The sequence below is a fragment of the Ictalurus punctatus genome, chromosome 8 (assembly GCF_001660625.3).
Source record: "Ictalurus punctatus breed USDA103 chromosome 8, Coco_2.0, whole genome shotgun sequence".
Taxonomy (NCBI): Eukaryota; Metazoa; Chordata; class Actinopteri; order Siluriformes; family Ictaluridae; genus Ictalurus; species Ictalurus punctatus.
Window position 1 is genome coordinate 4325992 of NC_030423.2, and position 23246 is coordinate 4349237.

General features: G+C 41.2%; 1 protein-coding gene across 5 annotated transcripts; it reads right to left on the minus strand.

Moving 5' to 3' along the window:
- Positions 1-1420: 1420 nt before the first annotated feature.
- Positions 1421-17783, minus strand: ogt.1 (O-linked N-acetylglucosamine (GlcNAc) transferase, tandem duplicate 1). Of its 5 annotated transcripts, none has more exons than XM_017473740.3 (23): positions 17322-17783; positions 14400-14550; positions 13946-14189; positions 13777-13845; positions 10142-10258; positions 9959-10038; positions 9635-9830; positions 9103-9243; positions 8887-8987; positions 8636-8789; positions 8269-8370; positions 7102-7281; positions 6745-6903; positions 6557-6646; positions 6339-6464; positions 6040-6210; positions 5831-5947; positions 5577-5741; positions 5051-5098; positions 3606-3758; positions 3248-3500; positions 2877-3000; positions 1421-2434 (listed from the first exon to the last, which is right to left on the minus strand). In XM_017473740.3, the coding sequence occupies exons 1-23, from the start codon at positions 17356-17358 to the stop codon at positions 2254-2256; spliced, it is 3159 nt and encodes a 1052-aa protein (XP_017329229.1). In that variant the 5' UTR covers positions 17359-17783; the 3' UTR covers positions 1421-2253. The 5 variants fall into 5 exon arrangements, with proteins under 5 accessions (XP_017329229.1, XP_017329228.1, XP_017329231.1 ...); XM_017473739.3 differs by having other exon boundaries at positions 14400-14580; XM_017473742.3 differs by lacking the exon at positions 5051-5098.
- Between the last annotated feature and the right edge of the window lie 5463 nt (positions 17784-23246).

Below are 23246 nucleotides of genomic sequence, written 5' to 3' on the forward strand. Positions count from 1 at the left end.
AGTGAAATATTTGAAGCTTTTTTTTGTTGTTTTAATCGCTATGCTTACGGTTTACAGCTCATGGAAATAAAAATCCAGTATCTCAAAATATTTGAATAAAGAATTCATAATACAGAAATGTAGACCTGAGAAGAGCTCTAATCAGATAATTAACTCAAAACACCTGCGAAAGTTTCCTGAGGCTTTAATCTCTCAGTCTGGTTCAGTACACACAACCACAATAAACAGGGAAGATGGAAGTAAATGTTGCATTTCATTTGGAAATCAAGGTCCCAGAGTCTGGAGGAAGAGTGGAGAGGAACAGAATCCAAGCTGCTTGAAGTCCACTGTGAAGTTTCCACAGTCAGTGATGATTTGGGTTGCCATGTCATCTGCTGGTGTTGGTCCAGTGTGTTTTCTCAAGTCGAGAGTCGATGCAGCGTCTACCAGGAGATTTTAGAGAACTTCATGCATCCAACTGCTGATGAGCTTTATGGAGATGCTGATTTCCTTTTCCAGCAGGACTTGCTACCTCCCACAGCGCCAAGACTACTAGTAACTGGTTTACTGTCCGTGGTGTTACTGTGCTTGATTGTCCAGCCGACTCGCCTGATCCGAACCCCATAGAGAATCGACGAGAGACACCAGAACCAACAATACAGACGAGCTGAAGTCCGCTATCAAAACAACCTGGACTTCCAGAACACCTCAGCAGTACCACAGGATGATCGCCTCCATGCCACGCCGCACTGATGCAGTAATTCCTGCAAAAGGATTAAAGCCCAGACCGAGTATCGGCGCATAAATTAACATACTTTTTTATCAGGTTGACATTTCTGTATTATAAATTCTTTATTCTAATATTTTGAAATACTGTGTTTTTGATTTCCATGAGCTGTAAGCCATAAGATTAAAACAACAACAAAAAAAAAAGGCTTGAAATATTTCACTTTACGTGTAATAAACCTAGAATACATGAAATTCCACCGTTTTTAATTAAATTAATGAAATTTTTTTTATTACTTTTCCATGATATTCCAATTTTTTGAGATGCACCTCTACACCCACTTTCGATCACAGCTGACTTGACCATGCTGATAAAGATAGGGCTATATGATTTCTCCCTAGTACATCACTCATGTGTCAGTATGATCTTTTAACAACGGCGGTGCTGATTAGATTACTACCAAATTTAATTTACAAAAACGGTAAATGAAACTCGTCTGCGGAGATGTTTGAGGAATTCCTGTACGTTTGTGAAATTATTATTCTATTTTTTGGGCTCACAATTCCACCCAAAAACTCACAATACTGCTGCAACAAGATTAACAACATTAACAACAAAGGACTACTGAATAACATTAAGCCAGCACCTTAATTCCTACAATTAACAGTCCTGAATTAAAATTAGTATTAACAGTCAGTTAAAATTAAAACCAAATTTGAGGGGTTGCCACATTTCTTTATTTCAGTTTGTGTAAGAGAGCCTTGCAATTTCATTGACAGAGCATAAATAAAATGATCGATAGGAAGACAGTGTACAAAACGATGAACTTAGAAAATACTTACCTCGAACCTTTCTGGTAAAAAATAATAAAAACAAATTAGCATTTAGGATGAATACTAGGATAGTCCGCAGACTATTATCAGATATGCAGTGAGGTCGTCTTCATTCTAGCTTCTCCATACACATTCTGGGCACGTTTGATGAAACAATAGAACTGAACATATTCCGCATTACTAAATATGAAGGAAAAAATCATTGGAGAATCGTTACAATTCACACACATCTATTCCAAGTCATGATGAACAGAATAAAACATATAAAGAAACGTATCTGCTAACTAAAAAGGCAAATGTTCACATTCGCATGTTATAGCCAATCATTCGTTTTTAGCAACATACCAAAGTGTTGAAGTTCAACACTGTCCCTCTGACGCTTAAGGAAAAAAAAAACAAAAAAAAAACCTTCATTGAAAGACACGAAGGTCACACAAGATTGCTCTGTCTTCAAAAGTCCACACCCAAGCAGAACAGAGAAGCAGCGGAAGTGAAGCCAGTGTGAACGTGATAATATTTGGGGGTGGGGTGGGGGTTGTTTGTAAGTCTCAGTGAAGGAGGTCCAATCATCACGCTCTCCTCGCTGGCTCACAGAAACCAAATCTGTGGCTGAAGGGTCAGGATCACGGTGATGGTGCTGAAAAGCAGGCTCTATAGAGTCTCTGACACTGATGAAAACTAAAGAAGCGTGGAGGGGAAAGAGGTGGGGCAAGCTCAGGCACTTTCGCTGCTGTCGAGCAGCTGCATCTTCACCAGGTGGTCGGGTTTGCCGCCGCTTGCGTGGTGCTCCCACATCTGCAGGTAGAGGCGCTCTAAGTCCACGGTGTACTGCTTAGTGTTGAAGAGCGGGCTGCAGATACGCTGCTTCCATACGCGGGATCGGATCTTCTTCAAGCTGCGGGAGAGAAAACAAGGGACGGGGCGTTTTTAAAGTATGCTACAAGTTTCATATAGGAGATTCCGGAGGAAGCAGAAAACTGGATACGGATGAAAGATTAAACATCGTATTTATAACACAGCAATGCGAGTTTCAGATACTACATATAAAAAGGCCGTGATAAAAAGAGTTGCATAAAAGGCTGAATAAACACCACCACCCAAATTGCATTATACACACACAGTGACTCAAGCAGTGACTATAGGCTGGTGAGTGTGCAACACACACACACGAACTGCTAAATCCAATATTATTAGCTATTAGACTGAGAAGTGCTGCAAGATAGTGAAAAGATACAACCAAGACGTAGCCTTTTTTACGACTAAAGAAATCGCTATCCTAGCTAACGTATGTAGATATTCACGGACTGCATTAAGATACGCCGGTTAAGTTGACTTACTAGTCCATGTCTGTGCCGAGCTTGACGGCCACGTCTTCATACTCCTGCCGACTCTGTGCGATGAGCTCGGGGCAGCCGAGGCAAGTCAACTGAGAGGCAGCCACGCGGGAGGCAAGTGTCTCACCTAAAATGCATCAAACAGAGAAACAGGAAATGGTCAAAGGCAACGATAGGGTTCTGAAAACTGAACAATTAATTGCATTTTAAGTTTCTGAGAGAGTACTTTTTGTAGGGAAGGTAAGTGGTTTCTCCAATTGTTTGGACAAAAAAAAGGTTAATTTCTTTTTATTATTCCAGGAAGCCAGCACATGAATAAATGTTTCTGCGAGGTCATTAATGAAATCTAAATCTACATGACTAAACACACTGACCTGGCATTGTGACCATCGGGGTGCCAGCCCAGAGCACATCCATGCCAGTGGTATGGCCATTGCAGAGAGGAGTATCGAGGCAGACATCAGCCAGCTGGCCACGCCTCACATGCTCTTCTTTAGGGGCAACAGGGGAGAAGATGATGCGGCTGGCAGCCAGGCCCATGCTCTGGGCATACTGCTGGATGTTGGGCTCGCCCACGGCCGGGAAGCGCAACAGCCACAGAACGCTGTTCGGCACACGTTTCAGGATCTGAAGTAGAACAGAGAAAGAATGAGGAACCAATGTACCTACTTTTGTATTAGTGACACACAAAAGAATAAAGAGCTTGCAAGAATACTGCTTGGCTGTGCTTACATTAGCCCACATCTGCAGAGTTGGGGGGTCAATCTTGTAGAGTTGGTTGAAGTTACAGTAGACAATAGAGTCCTCGGGCAGACCATATTGAGAGCGAGTGGTCACCACAATTGTTCTAGGAACCTCTTCTCCTGTTGCAGCCTTGTTATTGATCTTTTGGGGGAGGGGGGAAAAAAGAAAGAAGGGAAAAAAAAAGAAAAGAAAACCAGATTTCTGTCAAACAGATTTTCAGATCTCATGCACATTAAGTAGCATTCAGACTGAGCTTCAGCATGCTACAGAGACAACACAGTCAGACATATAAAATGGAAAGAAATGTACGTAAAAGCATATGTTTAAAAATAGATTTATTTCAATTCAGTGTTGGATTTCTCTCAGATTAATTAACCACAAACATGTATTTCACACATCTTTACCAAGGGTGCCAATAATTCTGGAGCTGGCCTACACCTGTCTGTTGGCCTGTGAGCAGTATATGTTGGCCATTACATTAAAAAGACCACAATTGTAACTAGTTTGACATTTGGAAAACTAAAACAAACAAGTGTATAATAATTTTATATAAATACGGCCTCCGTGTTACATATGCAGTTAAACACTACAATATAAAATATCTAGGCAAACAAAGCATAACATATACAGATCTTCTCCAATACTAATGAAATTGTTAGTTGAACACGAACGAGCGAGAACACTTCAGAAAAGCTTTCAGGTGAGCTTTCCCTTGGTTATATCTGAGGATGTAATCCGAACGTTCAGCGCCACCTACAGCACTGTAAGAGACGCAGGTGAGCAGAGAAAAACCCGAGGCAGATTAGTTACCGCACGCTCACGGTGTGATCTTCACAATCAGCTCAAGTGTAGGGCTGCAATTAAATTCGGATACGTTTATTGATTACAAATATTCACAAAGAAGGTCGTGAATCTGCTCGACTTACTCCTAGGATGTTGCTTATTTACCCAACCGGTCAAAAGTTTGGGGACACTCGACTGAAATGTTTCTCATGATCTTAAAAACCTTTAGATCTGAAGGTGTATGATTAAATGTTTGAAATCGGTGTTGTTGACAAAAATATAGTCGTGCCGATGTATTCATTTCTTTCATTAGAAAACTAACATTTTATTTACAAAAGTAAAAAAAAGTATAAAAGTATTTAGATTTATTTTGGATTATTTTTTTAAAATCACAACATAATTCCCATAATTCCATTTGTGTTACTCCAGAGTTTTGATGACTGTTATTATTCTAAAATATGGGGGTGAAAAAAATAAAAAGAGAGTGCGTCTAAAGTTTTGACCGGTAGTGTAGATTTAATGAGGTTCTGCACCTCGGATGACATATGACCTAATGTCTTGACCTCCACCTTAAGGAATATTCAAATATTCACTAATGTTCAAAACTGATAAATATTCGACAGCTGCAGCCCTACGAAAGTTTGTCATACCTGCAAAGCTACAGTCCCAGATACTACAACCTCCTCGACAGTAAATATCTGAAAAACAACAACATCAACAACAAACATATTGCATCCCTGTCCACTAAGGAACAGCTTTAGTAGATGGATCTTCCATGTTTGATTCAAGCACCAGATCAGGACATGTATGGATGGATTCGTGAGTGTGGATTAAGGAAATTAGTTTCGGCATCATTGTCTAGAGAACCCAAATCACCTTGCGTTAGCAAAGTGCCAAGAGAAAATAATACTTACTGGACTTGCTGTAATGCCAATATATATTCATATTCAAGATTGAACTGTCAATCAGGACAAAATCAAGTAAGTTTATTTATCCGCTAGGAACCTTTTCATTTTCGTGCCAGCCTGAAAAGCCTAGTTAGTCCTGCAGCAAAATCCCAAGGAATAAGAACACTGCCAGCAGATAATAAAACCCAACAGCAGGAAGCAAATCAATTCCTCAGGCAGTAGGGGTCTCAAGTGTGATTTGAAGTACAGACATTTATTAGGAAAGTACCTGAGTGGTAGCCAAGCCATTGCTGACTGTGAAACTGTTGATGGTGACCTGGATCTGGCCTTGGTTGATCATGTTTATGATGGCCTCGGCGGCCGTGTTCATAGGGATGACTGGCATGGAGAGGGCTCCGTTATTATCTGTGGACTCCTGGCTGTCGCACTCCATCTGGGAAAAAAGGTTTCGTGGTCGTCAATGCGGTCACCTTAAAAGGCAATAAAGCGTGTCGGATAAATTTTTAAACGTTCCTTGCTTACCTTAATGACCTTGACGTCCGGCAGGCTGTCTAAAAAGGCTTTGAGATCGATTCCGTTCAGCACGATGCGATTGTCAAAAATGTGTCCGTTGGACTTGAAGTCGATCACGGCCTTTTTCTGCAAAGCGTAAACAAAAACGCTCAAAAATCTTCAACGTTTTATAGAACGGTATTATATCGGTTGGAGAAATCCATAAACGTTTCTCTTGCCTTGAGGTGCGGGAACATGTTAGCATGATCCCCGATAAAGAATGTGTTAGGCATGTAGGCCATCTTCTCAGAATACTGCTCGGCCACTTCAACCGGAGATGTCTCCTTATCAGTGATGATGTAGTCCATGAAGGGAGCTCCGCTGGTGCCCGGGTAGCCGAGCCACATAGCCTGAGGAGTTTGAGAAACCCGTTTTATTCACCCCAAAAAAAAAAAAAAAAAAAAAAAAAAAAAAAAAAAAAAAAAAAAAAAACACGTACAAATCACATATACGTGAATTATTTACGCCGGTTTATTACCTGGATGGGAGCTGGGCGCAAGGCGAACAGCTCGTTACGGGCACCCTTGGTATAACCATTCATGTTGACCAGGATGTGAATTCCGTCTTGGTGGATCCTGTCTGCAGCTTTGCCGTTGCAGGTAATCTTATTCGAAAGAGTAAGACAGGAAACGTGAGCGACGTGATCAGAACGGCACACAAAACCAAGGCTATGCTTTTATCGTTGCATGTTCTGACCTGGGAAAGATCAGTAAAGTGATGAGCCTCGGCAATCACTTTGACTCTGAAGTTAGTGCTGTCGTCAGGACTGAGAGCGTAGCAGAACACCTGGAAATCGAATTGAACCACCGTTAATGCAGTACACCTGTATTAATCATGAATACATTTTTTTAAAACAAAACCATGCATTTGAGTTATAAACTCACCTCAAACTTCTCAGAGTTATGCATGCCAGGAATGGACTGCATGAGGTGCGAGGTGGGGTGGTTGCCAAAGTCCGAGCTGACGTAGCCAACACGCAAACGTCCTCCACTTGCTTTCAGGTCCTTGGGATGCTCGTAAGCAGGTTTATGAAGAGCATTGATCTGTAAAACAAAAACTCTGATGATTTTTTTGGTGATAAATTACCGGCAAATATCATTGTGTTCAATCAGTATCTTGTAAAGCCTTTTTCTTAGCTAGCTACTGAACTAACCAAATATATTAACTAAAGCATAACCAACTTAAGAGGAAACTTACGCAAAGCATCTTTCACCCTACGAAACTGTAGTCCGACTACTCACCTTATCCAAGCAGAGGTTGCCGTGTCTCTCAGCGATGGCTTTGCGGAAGCCATGGGAAAGAGGATACAACATGCTGTGATGAGGGTGCACTGAGGGCAGACGGTTCTTTTCCAACTGGTCAGCCACGATGCTAACCAACTTCTTCATGCGTTCATCATAATCGGTCCAGTCACACACGATCTGGAACGGATAATGGTTATAACCTCATGACCTGCGACAATAACTGCATATTAAAATCAGTAACCATATGCAACAAAACTTTTTTTTTTTTAAATCCTATTATGCTCACTGAGAAATTTAATTAAATCAGGCTGGCCAGAACATTTTCCAGGCTTCAAATAATCATCATTGTTTCCCAATAAGTAACCTGAATATCCAATCTTAAACGATGATGGTTATGGTTCTTAATTAGCCATAATTGTAAGCATAGCCTGTTCTGAAAGTATTGGAACAGCGTGGCTAATTCTATTCTTTTTGCTGTACGTTGAAAACATTTGGCTTCAAAAGATGAATACAAGTTCGGAATTTCAGCTTTCATTTCTTCATATTTACATCGATGTGTGTTAAAGAACTTAGAACATGGCACCTTTTGTTTGAACCCACCCTCTCTTTCAACAACCTCTACAGGGGCCTGGGTGAAGATATCACAATCGACCGTTTGAAGAAGTACAGAAATATAGAGGCCATACCACAAGATATACCAAACCAATCAGCAGTAAAAATCAGAAAGCCAGATTAGAATTGACAAAAAAAAAAAAAAAAAAACGCAACAAAGAACTTCATGAGGGCAATAAAGTGGAAGGTTTTAGACCGACCAATTCCATCACCAGACTTTAACCCAACTGAGCAGCATTTCACCTCCCGAAGAGCAGACTGAACGGAGAAACCCACCCAAAACAAACAACAACTGAAATAAGCTGCAGTACAAGCCTGTAAAAGCAACAGAAAAGAAAAAAAAACCCAACAGTTTGGTGATATCGGTGAAATACGCAACCAAATATTAAGTGTTAGTCTAAGTACTAGCCTGCGTATTGTCAGGAAACAGTCGAAAATAGCCTACATTATACTCATGAGTTGTACTCAATAGTGAAAACAGTAAAACTATGCTCGTCAATGGGCGTAATCTCCAGAGTATGCAAACAAAAGAAAATATTTAAATGTGCATACCTGCAGGCAGTGAGCAAGATTGCAGTAAGCATCTGGGAAGTCAGGCTTCAGCTTTAGAGCAGTGCGGTAAGATGCAATAGCTTCCGGAATATTTCCAGAGTCCTGTGGGCCAAAAAGTACAGATATATTCAAAATGCACCGCTGCATTACGTGTCACGACTCTTATTACCCAGCAAACGTATACACACGCTTTGGTACATACTTCATTACATTTACTTGGTGTCTTTGATCACATTATGACCCTTTCTACATTGGCACCAAGCCCGAGTTTCACTTGGGTTCTTACGCGGAACCAAAAAAAAAAAAAAAAAAAGGGTTGTAATGTAATATAAATTTACAGCAAAGGGTTGTTTTTTTAGGAAATGACCTTGTGTATCGAGGCCAGGTTGCTGTGAGCGTCTGCAAACGCAGGGTTGATCTGAATCGCACGTGTGTAGCACTGCAGCGCCCCCTGCACGTCCTGCATCTCCTTTAGTGTGTTCCCCATGTTGGAGTAAGCGTCGGCGAAGGTGGGGCTGATCCTGTAGGGGTTTCCCGGTGAAAGAACAGACGTAAAAATTCTGCACAAATGCCTAAAAACGTCATCTTAAAAACCAACAAGCAGAAACGTAAGCGTGCCTGATCGCTTCTTTGTAATGCATGAGGGCTTCCTGGAGCTTGCCCTGCTGCTGAAGGACGCTGGCGAGGTTGGAGTGGGCTGCAGCGAACTCTGGGAACACCTGTTCAACACACAAACACACGCAGAGTCTTCAAGAACACGCTTCTGGAACATAAGTGTGCATTAGCTAGCTTCGGCAGACAGGAAGGGAAGAGAATGCTTACAGAACCCCCTACCTCGAGAGCTTTCCTGTAGAGCTGGACGGCCTCTTCGATGTTGCCTTGCTCGCGTTTGATGTTGGCCAGGTTATTGAGCGAGTCGGCATGCGTGGGGCAAAGACGCAGCGCCGTGTTGTAGCATTCCTCGGCCTCAGACACCTGACGACACAGACGGTTTGGTCTTACGTTCACGTACATGGCAACTTTCAACTGTTCACTATGACGCATTTTCGAATAAATATATCTAATAAAGACATTCCTATGTCTGCTGAAGAAAAACTGAATTTAATTTTGAGGCAGTCTGGTTCTGAATAGAAGCCACAGTCATGAGTATAATTCTTGATATCCTGAGCCACAGAAACTATTTATTTGTTACTAATATAATTTTGCTCTTGCTCCACACCAATCTGAAGGTGGGTTTACTTGCGTTGTGTAAGTATGAATTGTAATTAGACTAATTTCTCTTGCTGTATAATTCTGCAAAAGGAATCCTTTGTGAAGAAATCATAAATTAAACAAAAACAGAATGTACAGAGACACAGTTCCTTACATTCCCCTTTTCTTTAAGAGCATTGGCAAGATTGCAGTAAGCATCAGGGAAGTGAGGCTGCAGCTCAATAGCACGTCGATAGGTGTCAATGGCCAGATCGATCAGACCCTGCTCGTAGTACACGCAAGCCAAGTTGCCGTGGACTACGGCGTGGTTGGGGCTCAGACTGAGGGCTCGCAGATAACCAGCAACAGCTCTGAAAGGAACAATGTCACCATAGATTAAAAACTCAACACATGGTGAGACGATGTACATGGTCCAACAATGATGTAAGATAAATAAGTAAATAACTTATTAATGCGTGTCGAAAAAGCGAAAGTTTACCTGTCAAAGATGCGAGCTTCTTTAAGAACGTTGCCCAAGTTTATGTAAGCGTCCAAAAAATTTGGATCCAAGGTTACTGCCTGCAAAAAGCAAACGAAAGGACAGACAACAAATTTTTACATCTTTACGTCAAAAACAAACGCTACTTTTATTAAGGGACGGGAGCGCATGTTGCCCGCTCACCTTCTCGAAATGATGAATGGCCAGCCAGATCTCTCCCTGAGCATTGAACACGCAGCCCAGGTTGCTCCACGCCACGGCGAAGTTTGGCTGAGTCTCGATCGCCTTCAGGTAGCAAGCCTTTAACAGGTTAACAATGAAAACGACAGAAGGAAGAGGAGCAGAGAGGAGTAATAGAATAGACAGAGGAGATGTGGAGGGGTTGAAAAAAAAATAAAATAAAATAAAAGAGATTGAATAAAAAGGAAGAAACAAAAAAGGCAGAGAAAACCAGAGTTAGAGTCCGCAATCCATAAAGCAAAAAGTGAGTCTGCAGCGTGGGTTCGCGAGCGCACCATACTGCTGCGCTTGTTTTTCCCCTGCGCTGCGCAAATCTGACCAGCACCTCCGCCCTGACTGACATTTTTCAGTTATGGTCTCACCATTGGAAGAAGTGGTATACGAGACGTGCTACAATACGCTGAAACCGAAATGTTGCGTGTTGTTGTGTGACTAAAGGCATAAGGCTACACGTGAAAAACCAAATCGGAAACCCTGACGGTTTTCGCCAGACTGCAGTCACAACCTTAAATGCCTGTGCGGAGTGTAGGTGAAGGTCCCTGTAATGCAGGCGCGAAAAAAAGCCACACGGGTAGGCCGTTGTGTTTTGCCACGCCGTGGTCGCACTGTATTCGCTCGCCGCTTTTTCGCTGCGCTAACTCCGGCTCGGCGCGCAAACCACAGACCTCAAGCCCCAGGCACTCCTGAGCCCACCGGACTGGCACACTCTCTGGAGCCGACACACCCTCGGGAACACGACAGCGTTCAATTTGGGCTGCTCGGTTCCGTTTGACTTTTGTGGCTTTTATGGTGGGCGATAACATGACCAAACGAATTGCTCGCCAATGGTGTCCTGTGCTGGGAATGAGGTCCACTGGGTGCCATGCTAGAGGGCTAGAAGGGCAGATCTGTGGTCTGCAGGCCGGGAGGGGATTGGGGAGGGGAGCGTTTGTCTCGCGCAGGCGCTTTTGAATCGCAATAGAGGGCATTTTTCGCTGCGCTACCCATGCGTCGCTGCAGACTCACAGCGCGTCATCGGCTCAGCAGAACGCTGCAACTCCAAATCAAGAGGAAAAACAAAATGATAAACCAAAGCAACAGGAAAAAAATAATTAACAAGTAAGAGTTAGAGGGTTCTTACTGTTTGCTTACTGCAATCCATATTTCTTTTAATTACTACGTTGGGCGATGTTAAGTTGTACAGAGGAAATTTAAATAAAAAAAATTTAGGTTTTTTTTTCAGTTACTTTTTTTTTCCTCTGTTGTTTTCTTTTGTTCTTCGAAGGTAGCCACAAGACAGAAGAACTCAGGCATGAAGTTTGTCTTTTTTTTTTGCTGGCAGTTACAAACCCGTTACCATATTTTTGGACTTTGTCTGGGGGTAGCGGCCGCAGCTGGAAGAAGAGGAGAGGACTGATGCTGCCCTAGTGTTCCTTTCCACCGGACCGCACCTACGCAGGAATAGTGTCACCCACCTGAAACCTTCTAAATAACAATATCAGTGGTGGAAGAAACCAAAAGAGACAAAATAAGAAAACAAGAGCGTTAGTAAAAGTTGACATTCAATACATTCGCTTTATATGGATATAAAAAATAAAAAAAAAATATTCACAGAAACAAAAAGGATTTAAAAAAAAAAAGAAAAAGTAGTAATAAAAATGTTCTACTCAATTTTCAATCATGCACTTAACAGCAATTCAACTTTTAAATGAGAAGAAAAATGCTTATGAAGGGATGGGAGAGAAGAAAGGCTTTGCGTTACTTTTCATTCAAATATTTATTCGTCCATTTAAAAGGGCAGTAAAAGGAGGGAGGCTAACTGGCTTGATCTTCCCCAAATAAACTGAAAACATGTCCTTAGGAATAATATTAATCATAGCATTAATGGAAACACAAAAGTGGGGGGAAAAATCATTCCTTTCATCATTTTCTTTACTTCCTTTTTTTTTTTTTAAACTCTTACATGGTTTAAAACATTGCTTGTTTTATCCTGTCCTGCCTTCTCGAATCCTGCCCGATGGGTAAAGAAAAAAGTCTGTGGTTTAATGATTTGTATCTAGAAGCATCCACAGCTCTGAAATAAAGAGGTCAATGCTTTGTGCTGCGCGTGGAATTCTTTCTCTCTAACATCGCATCTGACGCGTGCAGTGGACTGCATATAAGGAGCTGCCTGCCTGGCACGGCCCAGGGCTAACGTCACAGTGTCGTCGACGACACGATGCCACCTAAACCTCCCAAATGCTACTAAGCCAATCTAAATGGGGGAAAAAAAGAAAAATAAGGATATTTAAATCCTAACATGGAGAACATATTTATTTACAACAAAAACACTGTGGAGCCCTTAAAGGGTATCAGTACGCTTGGGTTGGAGGGTCAGGCAAGCAGCTCGGAGCGCGCAGACTCCACGGGCCCTGAGCGAGCGCGCGGGGGGTCAGAGCGACAGAGCGGACATGGAGGGGTGCTGGAACCCAGGTGCTCCTCCCCACTCCTCCCCCCTCAGGCAACAAATAAGAGGGCTTCTAACCGACAAGCAGAAACTTTCTCTGCGACTTTAATCTCTCCCACAAATCCCACAGTTAAGGACCACACTGGCCCAGTTAGGAGCCAAGTAAGGCCTTTTTATTTGTGGGTGAAAATTTTTTCAAATAAATAAACCTACAGCGTCATCCAAAAAGGTGCGAATAAATGCTGATTAGTTTGTTGAATTAATGAAAGATATCTCTGGGTTGGAAGCCATCTTATTTTCAGCATAGCAAATAACACTAACTTCATATCAAATCCAGTGTGTTTTGTTCAAGACCGAGCCAGCATAATCCCTCCATAACTCTAAAGAAAAGAAAAAAAAGGAAGGAAAAAAAAAAAAAAAAAAAAACATGCCAGAACAACAATTTCTGTTTAAAAATTCCCCTTTGGTGAAAGAGAGAAGAACCCAGCCTTTCTTCCTGTGTAAAGGGGCACTGACTGAGAAACTAGATCAGAATGAAGTACAGTGTTTAAAGACAGCAAAGCAGAAGGAGTGAGAGAGGGCAGCAAGATGGCAATGGAGAGAATGTGGGGAACTCTACTTTTGTCGTGTAATTAAAAAAAAAAAGAAAGAAAAGTTTAAACCAAAATGGGGGGGGGGGGGGGGGGGGGGGTGTTGTTACTGAAGGTAAAGAGTTCCCTGTGATTGTAATGATAGTGGCTGGTGCTTCAGGTCTTAAATCAGAGATAGCCTGATGGTGGTGTTACTGGGATCATTGTTTGCCCTTTGGAACTATTGTCACTAGCTGTTTTGGAACTAATGTCACTAGCTGTTTTTCACTAGCTAGATCTGTTACTCTCTGAACAGCAGAGTGACTGGTGGGGTGTGGAGCTGAAGTGAAGGACATGTGTAAAGGTAGGAAGAAAAAGAGTAGAAAGCACATGTCTAGAAAGCAGAAAGAGGTCTTAGTGTTTTTGTTTAGGATCAAAGAAGCACTCACTCCCAAAGTGCAGCATTAAAAGAGTTTAAGATGAGGGAACTCAAAATTAACTAGCAAAGAAAACGGAATAAACAAAAAACAAACAAAAAAAAATCACTCTGGACACCATGCACACACTAACATGTCAAAACAGACCTTTGCCTCTTCCAAACGCCCGAGAGCTTTAAGAAGGTTGCCCAAGTCACTGCGAACACAATACAGATCCTGCAAAAAAAAACAAAAGTCCATTTTTTAACTACAGAGCTGCTCTGTGTAATTCGTCTGTAATTTGGAATGATATTAAATAAGCTGCGTGATTTCTTACTGGGTTGTACTGAAGAGCAGACACATAAGCCTGCACAGCACCCTCCATGTCTCCCGCTGCAACCAGAGCCGCTGCCAGGTTGATGTAGCCATCGATGAAGTCCGGTTTGAGGCGCAGTGCGTGGCGATAATGCTCGATCGCCTCCTGCAGCTGACCGCGCTCCTTAAACACGTTGCCCAGGTTGGAGTAGGCCTCGGCAAGCATGGGATTCTGCTTGATGGCCAGAGTGCTGAAGTGAGCAGACCTGCGTTCCAGGAAAAAGGCAAAAAAACATATATTTTCTAAATGAACTAGAAGCCAAACATTGCTGCAAAAACCAAGCATTCAGGAGAAAAGATCCAACAGGTCAAACTGAGAGTAACATGTGTCTCATTTCACACCCGGGGGAAGGGGCAGTGCAGATGCACCTCTGGAAGCCCTCAGAACAGACACCAGTCCTCCTAAAGAGTCTTACCTGTCGAGCCTGCGGCACTGGAAGTGGATAGAAGAAAGCAGCAGCAGAACACCGGTATTGTCTGGCTCCTGCCGCCACAGCTGCATGCAGTGGCGCTCTGCCGCCTCGAAATCGCCTGACTGGTACTCGCGGTGTGCCAGCTCAGCCAACCCTTGGAAGGAAAGCATACGTTTTGTTGGTTCTGTGGCACCAACACAACCCGAAAGGAGGAGGGGGAAACAAGATGTTAGCAAAAATGGAAATGAGGCAAAAAATAAAAATGATAAGAACTGAGATGACAAATAATCATGCTTACTAAAAATAGGAGCATCACATTAAAAAAAAAAACAAACAAACATGCTAATCATGACTGAGTCTCTCTTGTACTACACCTTTATTACCTTTAAACTTTGTTTAAAGATTTTATTCAGAGAAACTCATTCACAAATGATGAAAAGAAGAAAAAATCTATTAAATAGAAAACAATTTAAAGGATGAATTCAGACAGACAGTGCAATTTTAGACCGTGTTCATACGCAGGAGTTAGCACAACCACGTTGGACCGATGTACTTCTGTCAAGATCAGTCCTGTTTATCGATGACCACAGAATACACTATTGACTGTACTCGAGTCAAATACTGAACTCATCCTTTAAATAATAGAAGATGCAGTTTGAAAAGGGGTGCTGGTGGAGGGTGGGGAGGAGGGGTATGAGAATGAACAAAAAACAGTACTGATGCCAAACAAAAGCCGATAGTCATTAATCAACTCCATTACAACCATCTGAGGAAAACATAGAAAAACAAATATTGAACAAGGTTGTGTGCTCCTGCATGTGTATACACGCTTAATCCACATCTCTGGATTGAGATGTGTTTTAATGCCATGCGCCAGCCAGCACTTGGCCACTTATGAATAATAATCACAGTAACAAATTCAGTACTTTCTTTATTTCTAAATATCCAGCTTATTAATGAGTAATGATTAAGGAGTCTTTATTGGTCACGGCACAGTGAAATTCTTTCCTTCGCATAGCCCAGCATTATTATTTGCTACTGCTCCAAAACCTCATCACTGGCTTATACTTGAATTTCCGTTAAATAACTATACGCACAGGTGACAAAATAATAATAATTAATAACAATTAACTATTATTATTTATCAACCATGACAAGTGATAGGTCTGTAAATTATGCAGGTCATCAAGCAGGAATTATTTCCTTGACTGCTTACTGATGACTCACTTTTCCAAATCCCTTTATACTGCGAGCACACACAAAAAAAAAAGTGGTCGCATTCATTTTTATTTATTGATTTTTTATCCTGCACATATATAACCATAGACGTGTTTGCTCTGTAACTTAAAGGATGTGTATATGCATTAGTGAAAAGTATTTCTCACCTTTATCATCACCATCGCAACCATGGATACATTTTATACGCTTAAGACGATCATTTTGTTGTTTTGTGTGTGAATACACTCTTTTTCTGTAACACGGATAACTAAAGCGTAAAGAATTCACAATATTGCATTACAGTAGTGTACTCATTCAGTATGTTTACATGGACAACAATAATCCGATATTACCCTGATTAAGACGATACTCGGATTAAGAAACTAGCATGTGAACAGTGATTTCTGATTACCTTAATCCGGCTAAAATCATACTCGAAGTAAACACAAATCAAATTAAGACATGTGGAGTATTCCTGTTTTAGTCGCATTATCGACGTGAATTACAGACATGTACACACCTTATTCACACTATTAACGTCGTGTGGGAGTTTTCACCGCATTCTGCAACAGGACCCGTACACACACAGCAGCGCTCAACCGTTTTACGGTAAACAAGAGCACGGCTGCGTCCGAAACCGCGTACTTACCTAATATATAATAGGCGAAATACATGTATCTCGGCTATTATATAGTAGGCAAGTATGCAGTTTCGGATGCAGCCCACGGCTTCAAGCAGTCGTCCATTTGCACATACAGCATGATAAATAATTAACTGCACTTTAAGCTTTCGGAAAATGAAAAATTAAGCACTCAGAACTGTATACGGTACCATAACGAAGACGAACTGTATGTCGATACGTGTAATTCTGGAGGGAACGTCAGACGGTGTGGCGTGGCGTAATGACACGTGCCGTTAATCGATCTATGCTCTATAACATGTCAAACGGGAACATGAAAGGGGTATTCTAAAAGCAACTCATGTAAACACCTTTATCAGAATACCGTCTTATTCAGAATAAGGTCAATAATTAGATTACAGCTGTCCATGTAAACATATTCATTGTAATATTTTAGAAGATCGGGTTTTCACATCAAGGGCAGTTTTCACTTGTTGTTGATGCATGTTTAAGTTAATATATAAAAGTGCAAACATTCTATTTCATTTTCTCATCAACTGATATTCGATGTCATTCAAGACGAAATACCGACAAAATGTAAAGAATATTTCAGTCAGAAGGCAAAAACTACAAATTACAATGTCAGATTATTCTTAAGAACTGTAAGTTTGTTGCTCTCTGAAAGGGTGTACTTGGATTATTATCCTATTAGCATTAAATCTAACAGAAATACTAGATTAAAATCTGACCTTGCTATGCTCGGTAGCTGCATTGTTTTGGCTAACCTATAAACTTTTATAAGAAGCGAGGAGTAAAGTTGTTTAACAAAATGATTTCCTCATCGTTCATAGATTTTGTTCACGCTTAAACAATAAGAGCTACCATGCAGGTTAGTTCGTGTGTAACCGGGCACTATCAAACGGGGGCAAATGACGTCAACACTAACCAGCTTTCACTCCAGATAGTTAACAAAGCCAAAAATGATTTGTGTCGCCTGCTTGTGTTTAGACTACTGTGTGCGAGTAGTGTTAAGCACTAGAAAATTCAATTGCTATGAGTGTAATAAAGGAGCTTGTTGTCCAGTTTACCTGTGCTGTCGGCCACGTTTCCCACCGAGCTCGCCATCTCTCCGCCTGTCTTCGGGTCTTGCAGACTGGTCGTCAGTGTGACAATAAATAAGCTACTAGTTCAAATAAATACGACCACAAGTGCTGTGTGTGGCACCTAATCAGTTAAGCAACATTAAAAAGCCCAGCTACAGCATTAAAGACAATGTTGTAACGTTAAACCAAATGAACCGAGCAGCTCCCTCTCTAGCTAGCTAGCTAGCAACGCGAATCAGCTAAATGGAAAAAAAACATATATTGATTCAAGCCACGAGCACAAAGCAGACACCACGTCAAATAATTATCGGTTATTTTAACGTTGAAGTAATACTAATTGGTGTCTGTACAGGTCCAAATAAAACTGCAAGATTTGTGAAAATCGGCTATTCTAGCTCTTACTTTCACCATCGCAGTTATTCTGCTAACAATAGCCTATAACAAAATGGCGGATGAGGGCGGGACTACTTTTGTTATAAAAAAATTTTTTAAAAAAGTCCCTAGCTGACCGATTTAAAGGATTCGTATAAGCAAAAAAAATAAGACATTTCTATAGCTATAAATAAACTGCATACACCATCTACAGTAATTTGCGTACGAATGCAAGAACGTCTCGAGTTTTAAGCTGCAAAATACAATATCTTTGGTGAGAGGGCGGCGGAAGCACACAGTACAAACCGAAGTCGTGCTTCGTCGTGATTAACAGGGATTCTTGTATCAATGCGCACAACACTGCGGCAAATCAGTGACGTTCCAAGGGTGGGGGGCGGTGAGGGTGAGGGTGGGGGGTGGGGTGCTGTGTAGTACACAGCTGCGTACCTCACTTTCACGTATACAGTCGATTTCCTGGTTGTCTTGGTGTAGAGAGAGGGATAAACGCGTAATAGCTCAGATATTAACACGTGAATAGCGAGAGACACCGAAAACCAGAACAGTACATACTCCCTATACATCTGTTTATGTTTTACTGTGTATGACTTGATCAGAGTTATCATTAGCAACCTAGCTCCTGTAGTTTCAGCTCCAATCAAATGAGACTGCTTGGCTCTGTTAAAAAGGTGGATGGCACAGGGTTGGTGCCTCAGACCAAGATTAGGTCACAGATACTCCAATTCTTTACATTAAACTTCCTTTGTAACATAGAGAAATAGTTGTATTTTCCCTACAGAGTTAGAAAGGGGCAGAACAATAACCAAACCAGACAAGGCAAACTCTGCTATGTAGTCTTATGATCACATAAGGCTCAGTGGTTTGCCTCACACCTCCAGGGTTGGGGGTACGAATCCTGCCACCGCCCTGTGAGTGTGGAGTTTGCGTGTTCTCCCCGTGATTTGGGGTTTCCTCCGAGTACTCCAGTTTCCTCCCCCAGTCCAAAGACATGTGTTGTAGTCTGATTGGCATTTCTAACTTGTCAGTAGTGTGTGCAATTGTGCCCTGAAATCAGTTGTCCCCCACCTTGTGATCCTGAGTCTCCTGGGAGAGGCTCCAGGCTCCCCTGTGACCCTGTGTAGGATAGAGAGTACAGAAAATGGATGTATGGATGGTTGTATGATCACATAGATATGTATGTAGAGATTTGTTACATGACTACGTACTTTAAAGTCATGCTAGCAGCCAGCAGAGGGCGAAGGAGGATAGAGGGCCAAACCAAGCACAATCTGTGCACCATATGCAACACAAAAAGTGGCTTCCAGCTATAATTCTATGAGCTGTCTGCTGAACATGTCTCTGCTCTTGAAAACAGACATTTAGATGTGAATCAAATTAAAGTGCTTTAAAATCATGGAGATATTTCAGTGCCAGATACAGTCAAGTCCAAAATTTTTGCCTCTGAACACCATCACAATGGATTTGAAATGAAGCAATGAAGATGTGATTGAAGTGTACACTTTCAGCTTTAATTCAAGGGGTTTAACAAAAATATTGTATTACCCGTTTAGGTATTACAATCATTTATTTGCTCATTTATTTGAGTCCCTCCATTTTCACATGATCAAAAGTAATCAAACAGTCAACTAATAAGAGGTTTCATGGCCATTTGTGGCCTGTTTCCTTGTTATTTCATGATAAATTAAGAAGATAGAAGATCTGGAGTTAATTCCAAGTGTTGAATTTACATTTGGTAGCTGTTCATGGGAACTCAACATGCGGTCCAAAGAAGCATGGATGCAAGTGAAGGAGGCCAATCAAGAGACGCCTTCATGAATGAAGGCGGTTTACCTCAAGATGCAAACCACTGGTAACACTCAAGAACAGAAAGGGCAGATTAGACTTAGATTAAAAAAAAAAAAAAAAAAAAAGGCTTGACCATTCCTGTGAAAAGATTAACTATGGAGTATGGAGAAGGAAAATAAGGGATCATGATCCACAGCATACCACATCAACTGTCAAACATGGTGGAGGGAGTGTTATGTCATGGGCGTGTATGGCTGCCAGTGGAACTGCGTCAGTTGTGTTTATTGATCATGCGACTGCTGATAGTAGTAGGATGAATTCTGAAGTGTATAGAGCTATACTTTCTGCTCAGATTCAGTCAAATGCTACAAAATTGGACGGCGCTTTGCATTACAGATGGATAATGACCAAAAACATACCACAAATACAACACAAGAGGTTCTCAAGGCAAATAAATATAAAGGCAAGTAAATGTTCTTAAATGTCCAATGACCTCAACTCAATTGAGCTACTTTTCACTTACTGAAGATTAAACCGAAGGCAGAAAGACCCACAAACAAGCAACAAGTGAATGCGGCTGACGTAAAGGCCTGGCAAAGCATCTCAAGGGAGGAAAATTAGCATTTGGTGATGTCCATGGGTCCCAGACTTCAGGCAGTCATAGACTGCAAAGGATTTGCATCCAAGAATGAAAAATAATCCTAATATTTATGATTATGTTAGTTCGTCCAATTACTTTTGAGCCCGTGAAACAGGCTCCTAAACAGTTAATGCAATCTTTTTGTTAAACCTATTGAGTTAAAGCTGTCACATCTTGACTGCTTTATTTCAAATCCACTGTGGTGGTGTACAGAGGTGAAATAACGAAAAATTGCATCACTGTTCTAATACTTATGGAGCTGACTGTATAGAAACAATTCTCCTCTACGTTGCATTTCACTTTCATCAGTGCATTGTAGTTGTGCCAAACTGAAATGCAATAGAAGAACAAAGTACATTTACTTCTGAAGCAAAGTTTAATTCTTAAAATAGGGATAACACAAAACATGCAGTGTCTAAGCTACCCAAAACTGGAACCGTGAACCGTTGGGTGCCAAACACCTTAAACAGTATTAAGGAAACAAAATATCACCCACTAGAATGGACATTTAATATCATCTAAAACCATCTCTCTGAATCGTTACACAGTCATTTTTACAGTAAGGTCGCATGTGTGCACAAACACGTGTTTTCACTGTAATTTTACTTTCCACCTTTTTATTTGGGAATTCTCGCTTACAGGCAACATGAAGGAATGCATAATAAAATATAAATCTATTTTTATTACAGGCTTAGGTGCATATAATCATACATAATCTTTTTCATACTTTTCCTTCAATAAAATTCTATTCAGGATTGCATACTCACAATCATAATAGGAAGATGAGACTTTTGATCCCATTGTCCACGGCACATGACTGTTCAACATTCAACTGACATTTAAGTTTGTTTGGTTTTTATTTAGGTTTTTTTTAATCATAGTTATGCTTTATGGTTGTTGTTTTTTTTTTTGTTTTTTGTTTTTTACTTGATTTTGCATGTAGTACCTCCTAATATTCATTCATGAGTTTACATTTGTATATCCATAATTTACTGCTGTACTTCTTTTATTTATTTATTTATTTATTTTGACAATGTGCTATTGTTACTGGCCTGAAATTAATTTCAGCTAATTTCCCCTCCAGTGTAGTGACAGTGATTTCATCCACTTCTCTCCCTCACCATTCCATTTCGATTCAGTATGCTATGTTTCTTTTTTTCCAAAAAAAAGCAAAGCAAACAGACCCCACCCCCCTCACCCACCCACCCCCGCCCCCCCAACAATTCATCCTGGCTTCTTGCCCCAACCTCTTGGCCTGATTGACATGTCAAAAGAGCCCCTAAAAACTCCGACCTGTGATGTGAGAGTCTCATTAACTTCCCATGTTTTCCTTTTCTCTCCCAGAGTCCAAGTGCAACTTTGTTTGCCTCTCCACGGCTCTGTATGGGAAGGGGTTGACATCATCGGCCCTGATGAGACAGCAGTGTGTGCTTAGTGCACCCCGGTTCAGTGTGGGAGTTTACCTCCATTCCCTATTTGCCTACTGGACTGCTTGGCTGTTGCCTTGGGAAAAAAAGCTCTTTGTGGCGAGTGATGTCATGGCCGTGTCTTTAGCAATCGCATCTGACATGCTTTATCTTTGTGCACTCCTGCTCCTGACCAGGCTAGGTTTCTCTTCTCATGTGCCGGTGTCACTCTTTCCACCACGTCAATCCTTTCACACAGAGATATACATATACAGGAAATACAACAAACTCTCTCTCTACATGATTTCTCTTTGCTTTTTATTTAAACATAGATGGATTTTAGGACTTAAATAAATAAATAGTGCAGAGTGATTTGGGTAATTTAGTGGCCTGCATATTACAGTGCCTTCAAAACAATAGCCAATAGCATTCAGTGATGTTCTGTGGTGATTTTATACTTAATACAGTATACATTTGAGGGGATAACTTTTGTTTTGTTTGTCCATCATCAGTGGGAGACACATCCATTCATCCATTTTCTGTACTTTTATCCTGCACAGAGTCACGAGGGGCCTGGAGCCTATCCCAGGGGACATGGGGCATGAGGCGGGGGACACCCTGGATGTGGTGGAAAACCCCCTAAAGCACAGGTAGAGCATGCAAACTCCACGCAAACAGGGCGGAGGCGGAATTCGAACCCCCAGCCCTGGAGGCACAAGGCAAATGTGCTAACCACTAAGCCACTGTGCCCCCCCATTACACGTTATTAGGCATTTAGAGATTTTGAAGAAACACCCATGGGTTAATATGTAGCTGAATTTGTCTTTTTCATGATTCTTTAGTTTATAACAAGTTATGTTATAAATGTTATGTTCTGAAATTATGAGATGATGCATAAGCAACATGGCAGCGCATTGAAGAAGCACCTAAAATATCTAGTGTGCTATTGAGGTTTCTCTTCCATCTCAATCTGTTCTAAGGTAACTGAAAACTGTGGTTGAAGGCTTTTCTTCCAGCCCAATAGGAGTCTCACGTAAAGCCGATTGAAAACCAGATCATCTGATCAAGCATGTGGAATCAGGTGTGGCTTCTGATTAGCTGGAATGAATGAGCAGTCCTTTGGGGATAAACGTGAAGACCACAGGCATACAATAATGAGCATGTGATACTCTTGATGTACGTAGGTATAATGACCAATGTTGTTTTGTTGCTAGAAATTATCCATATATATCTACCAAGGAGTCAAACCTGACACTGATTTCTTCACATTGTGCCAGAGGGATGATGATATTCAAGCAAGATGGGTCTAACAATAGCCTAATACGTTTGTATTGTTATGAATGAATTTGCCTCTAGAGGGCCAACATGACTTTTCATTCCTATATTTCAAGGCCCTACTAATATTCCACAGACACACCCACAAAAATAAGTCACATCTAGGTAGAATAGACAGAAAAATAACATATCATTGACCCATCCTTAAATGTCTGTATTCCCATTGATGGGTGACAGAAAAGACTTAGTGACAAAACAGTGAGTGCCAGCTCTTAAGTATCAGGTGTTTGCTGTTTGATTCATACCTGTAGCCTCTAGTTAATGCAGTTGGGGGGAAGTGATGTGCAAGTTTTATAACCTTATATTTTGTTTTTGCCCAGACAACACAAGTATGTGGGAAAATGCCCCCCTTTT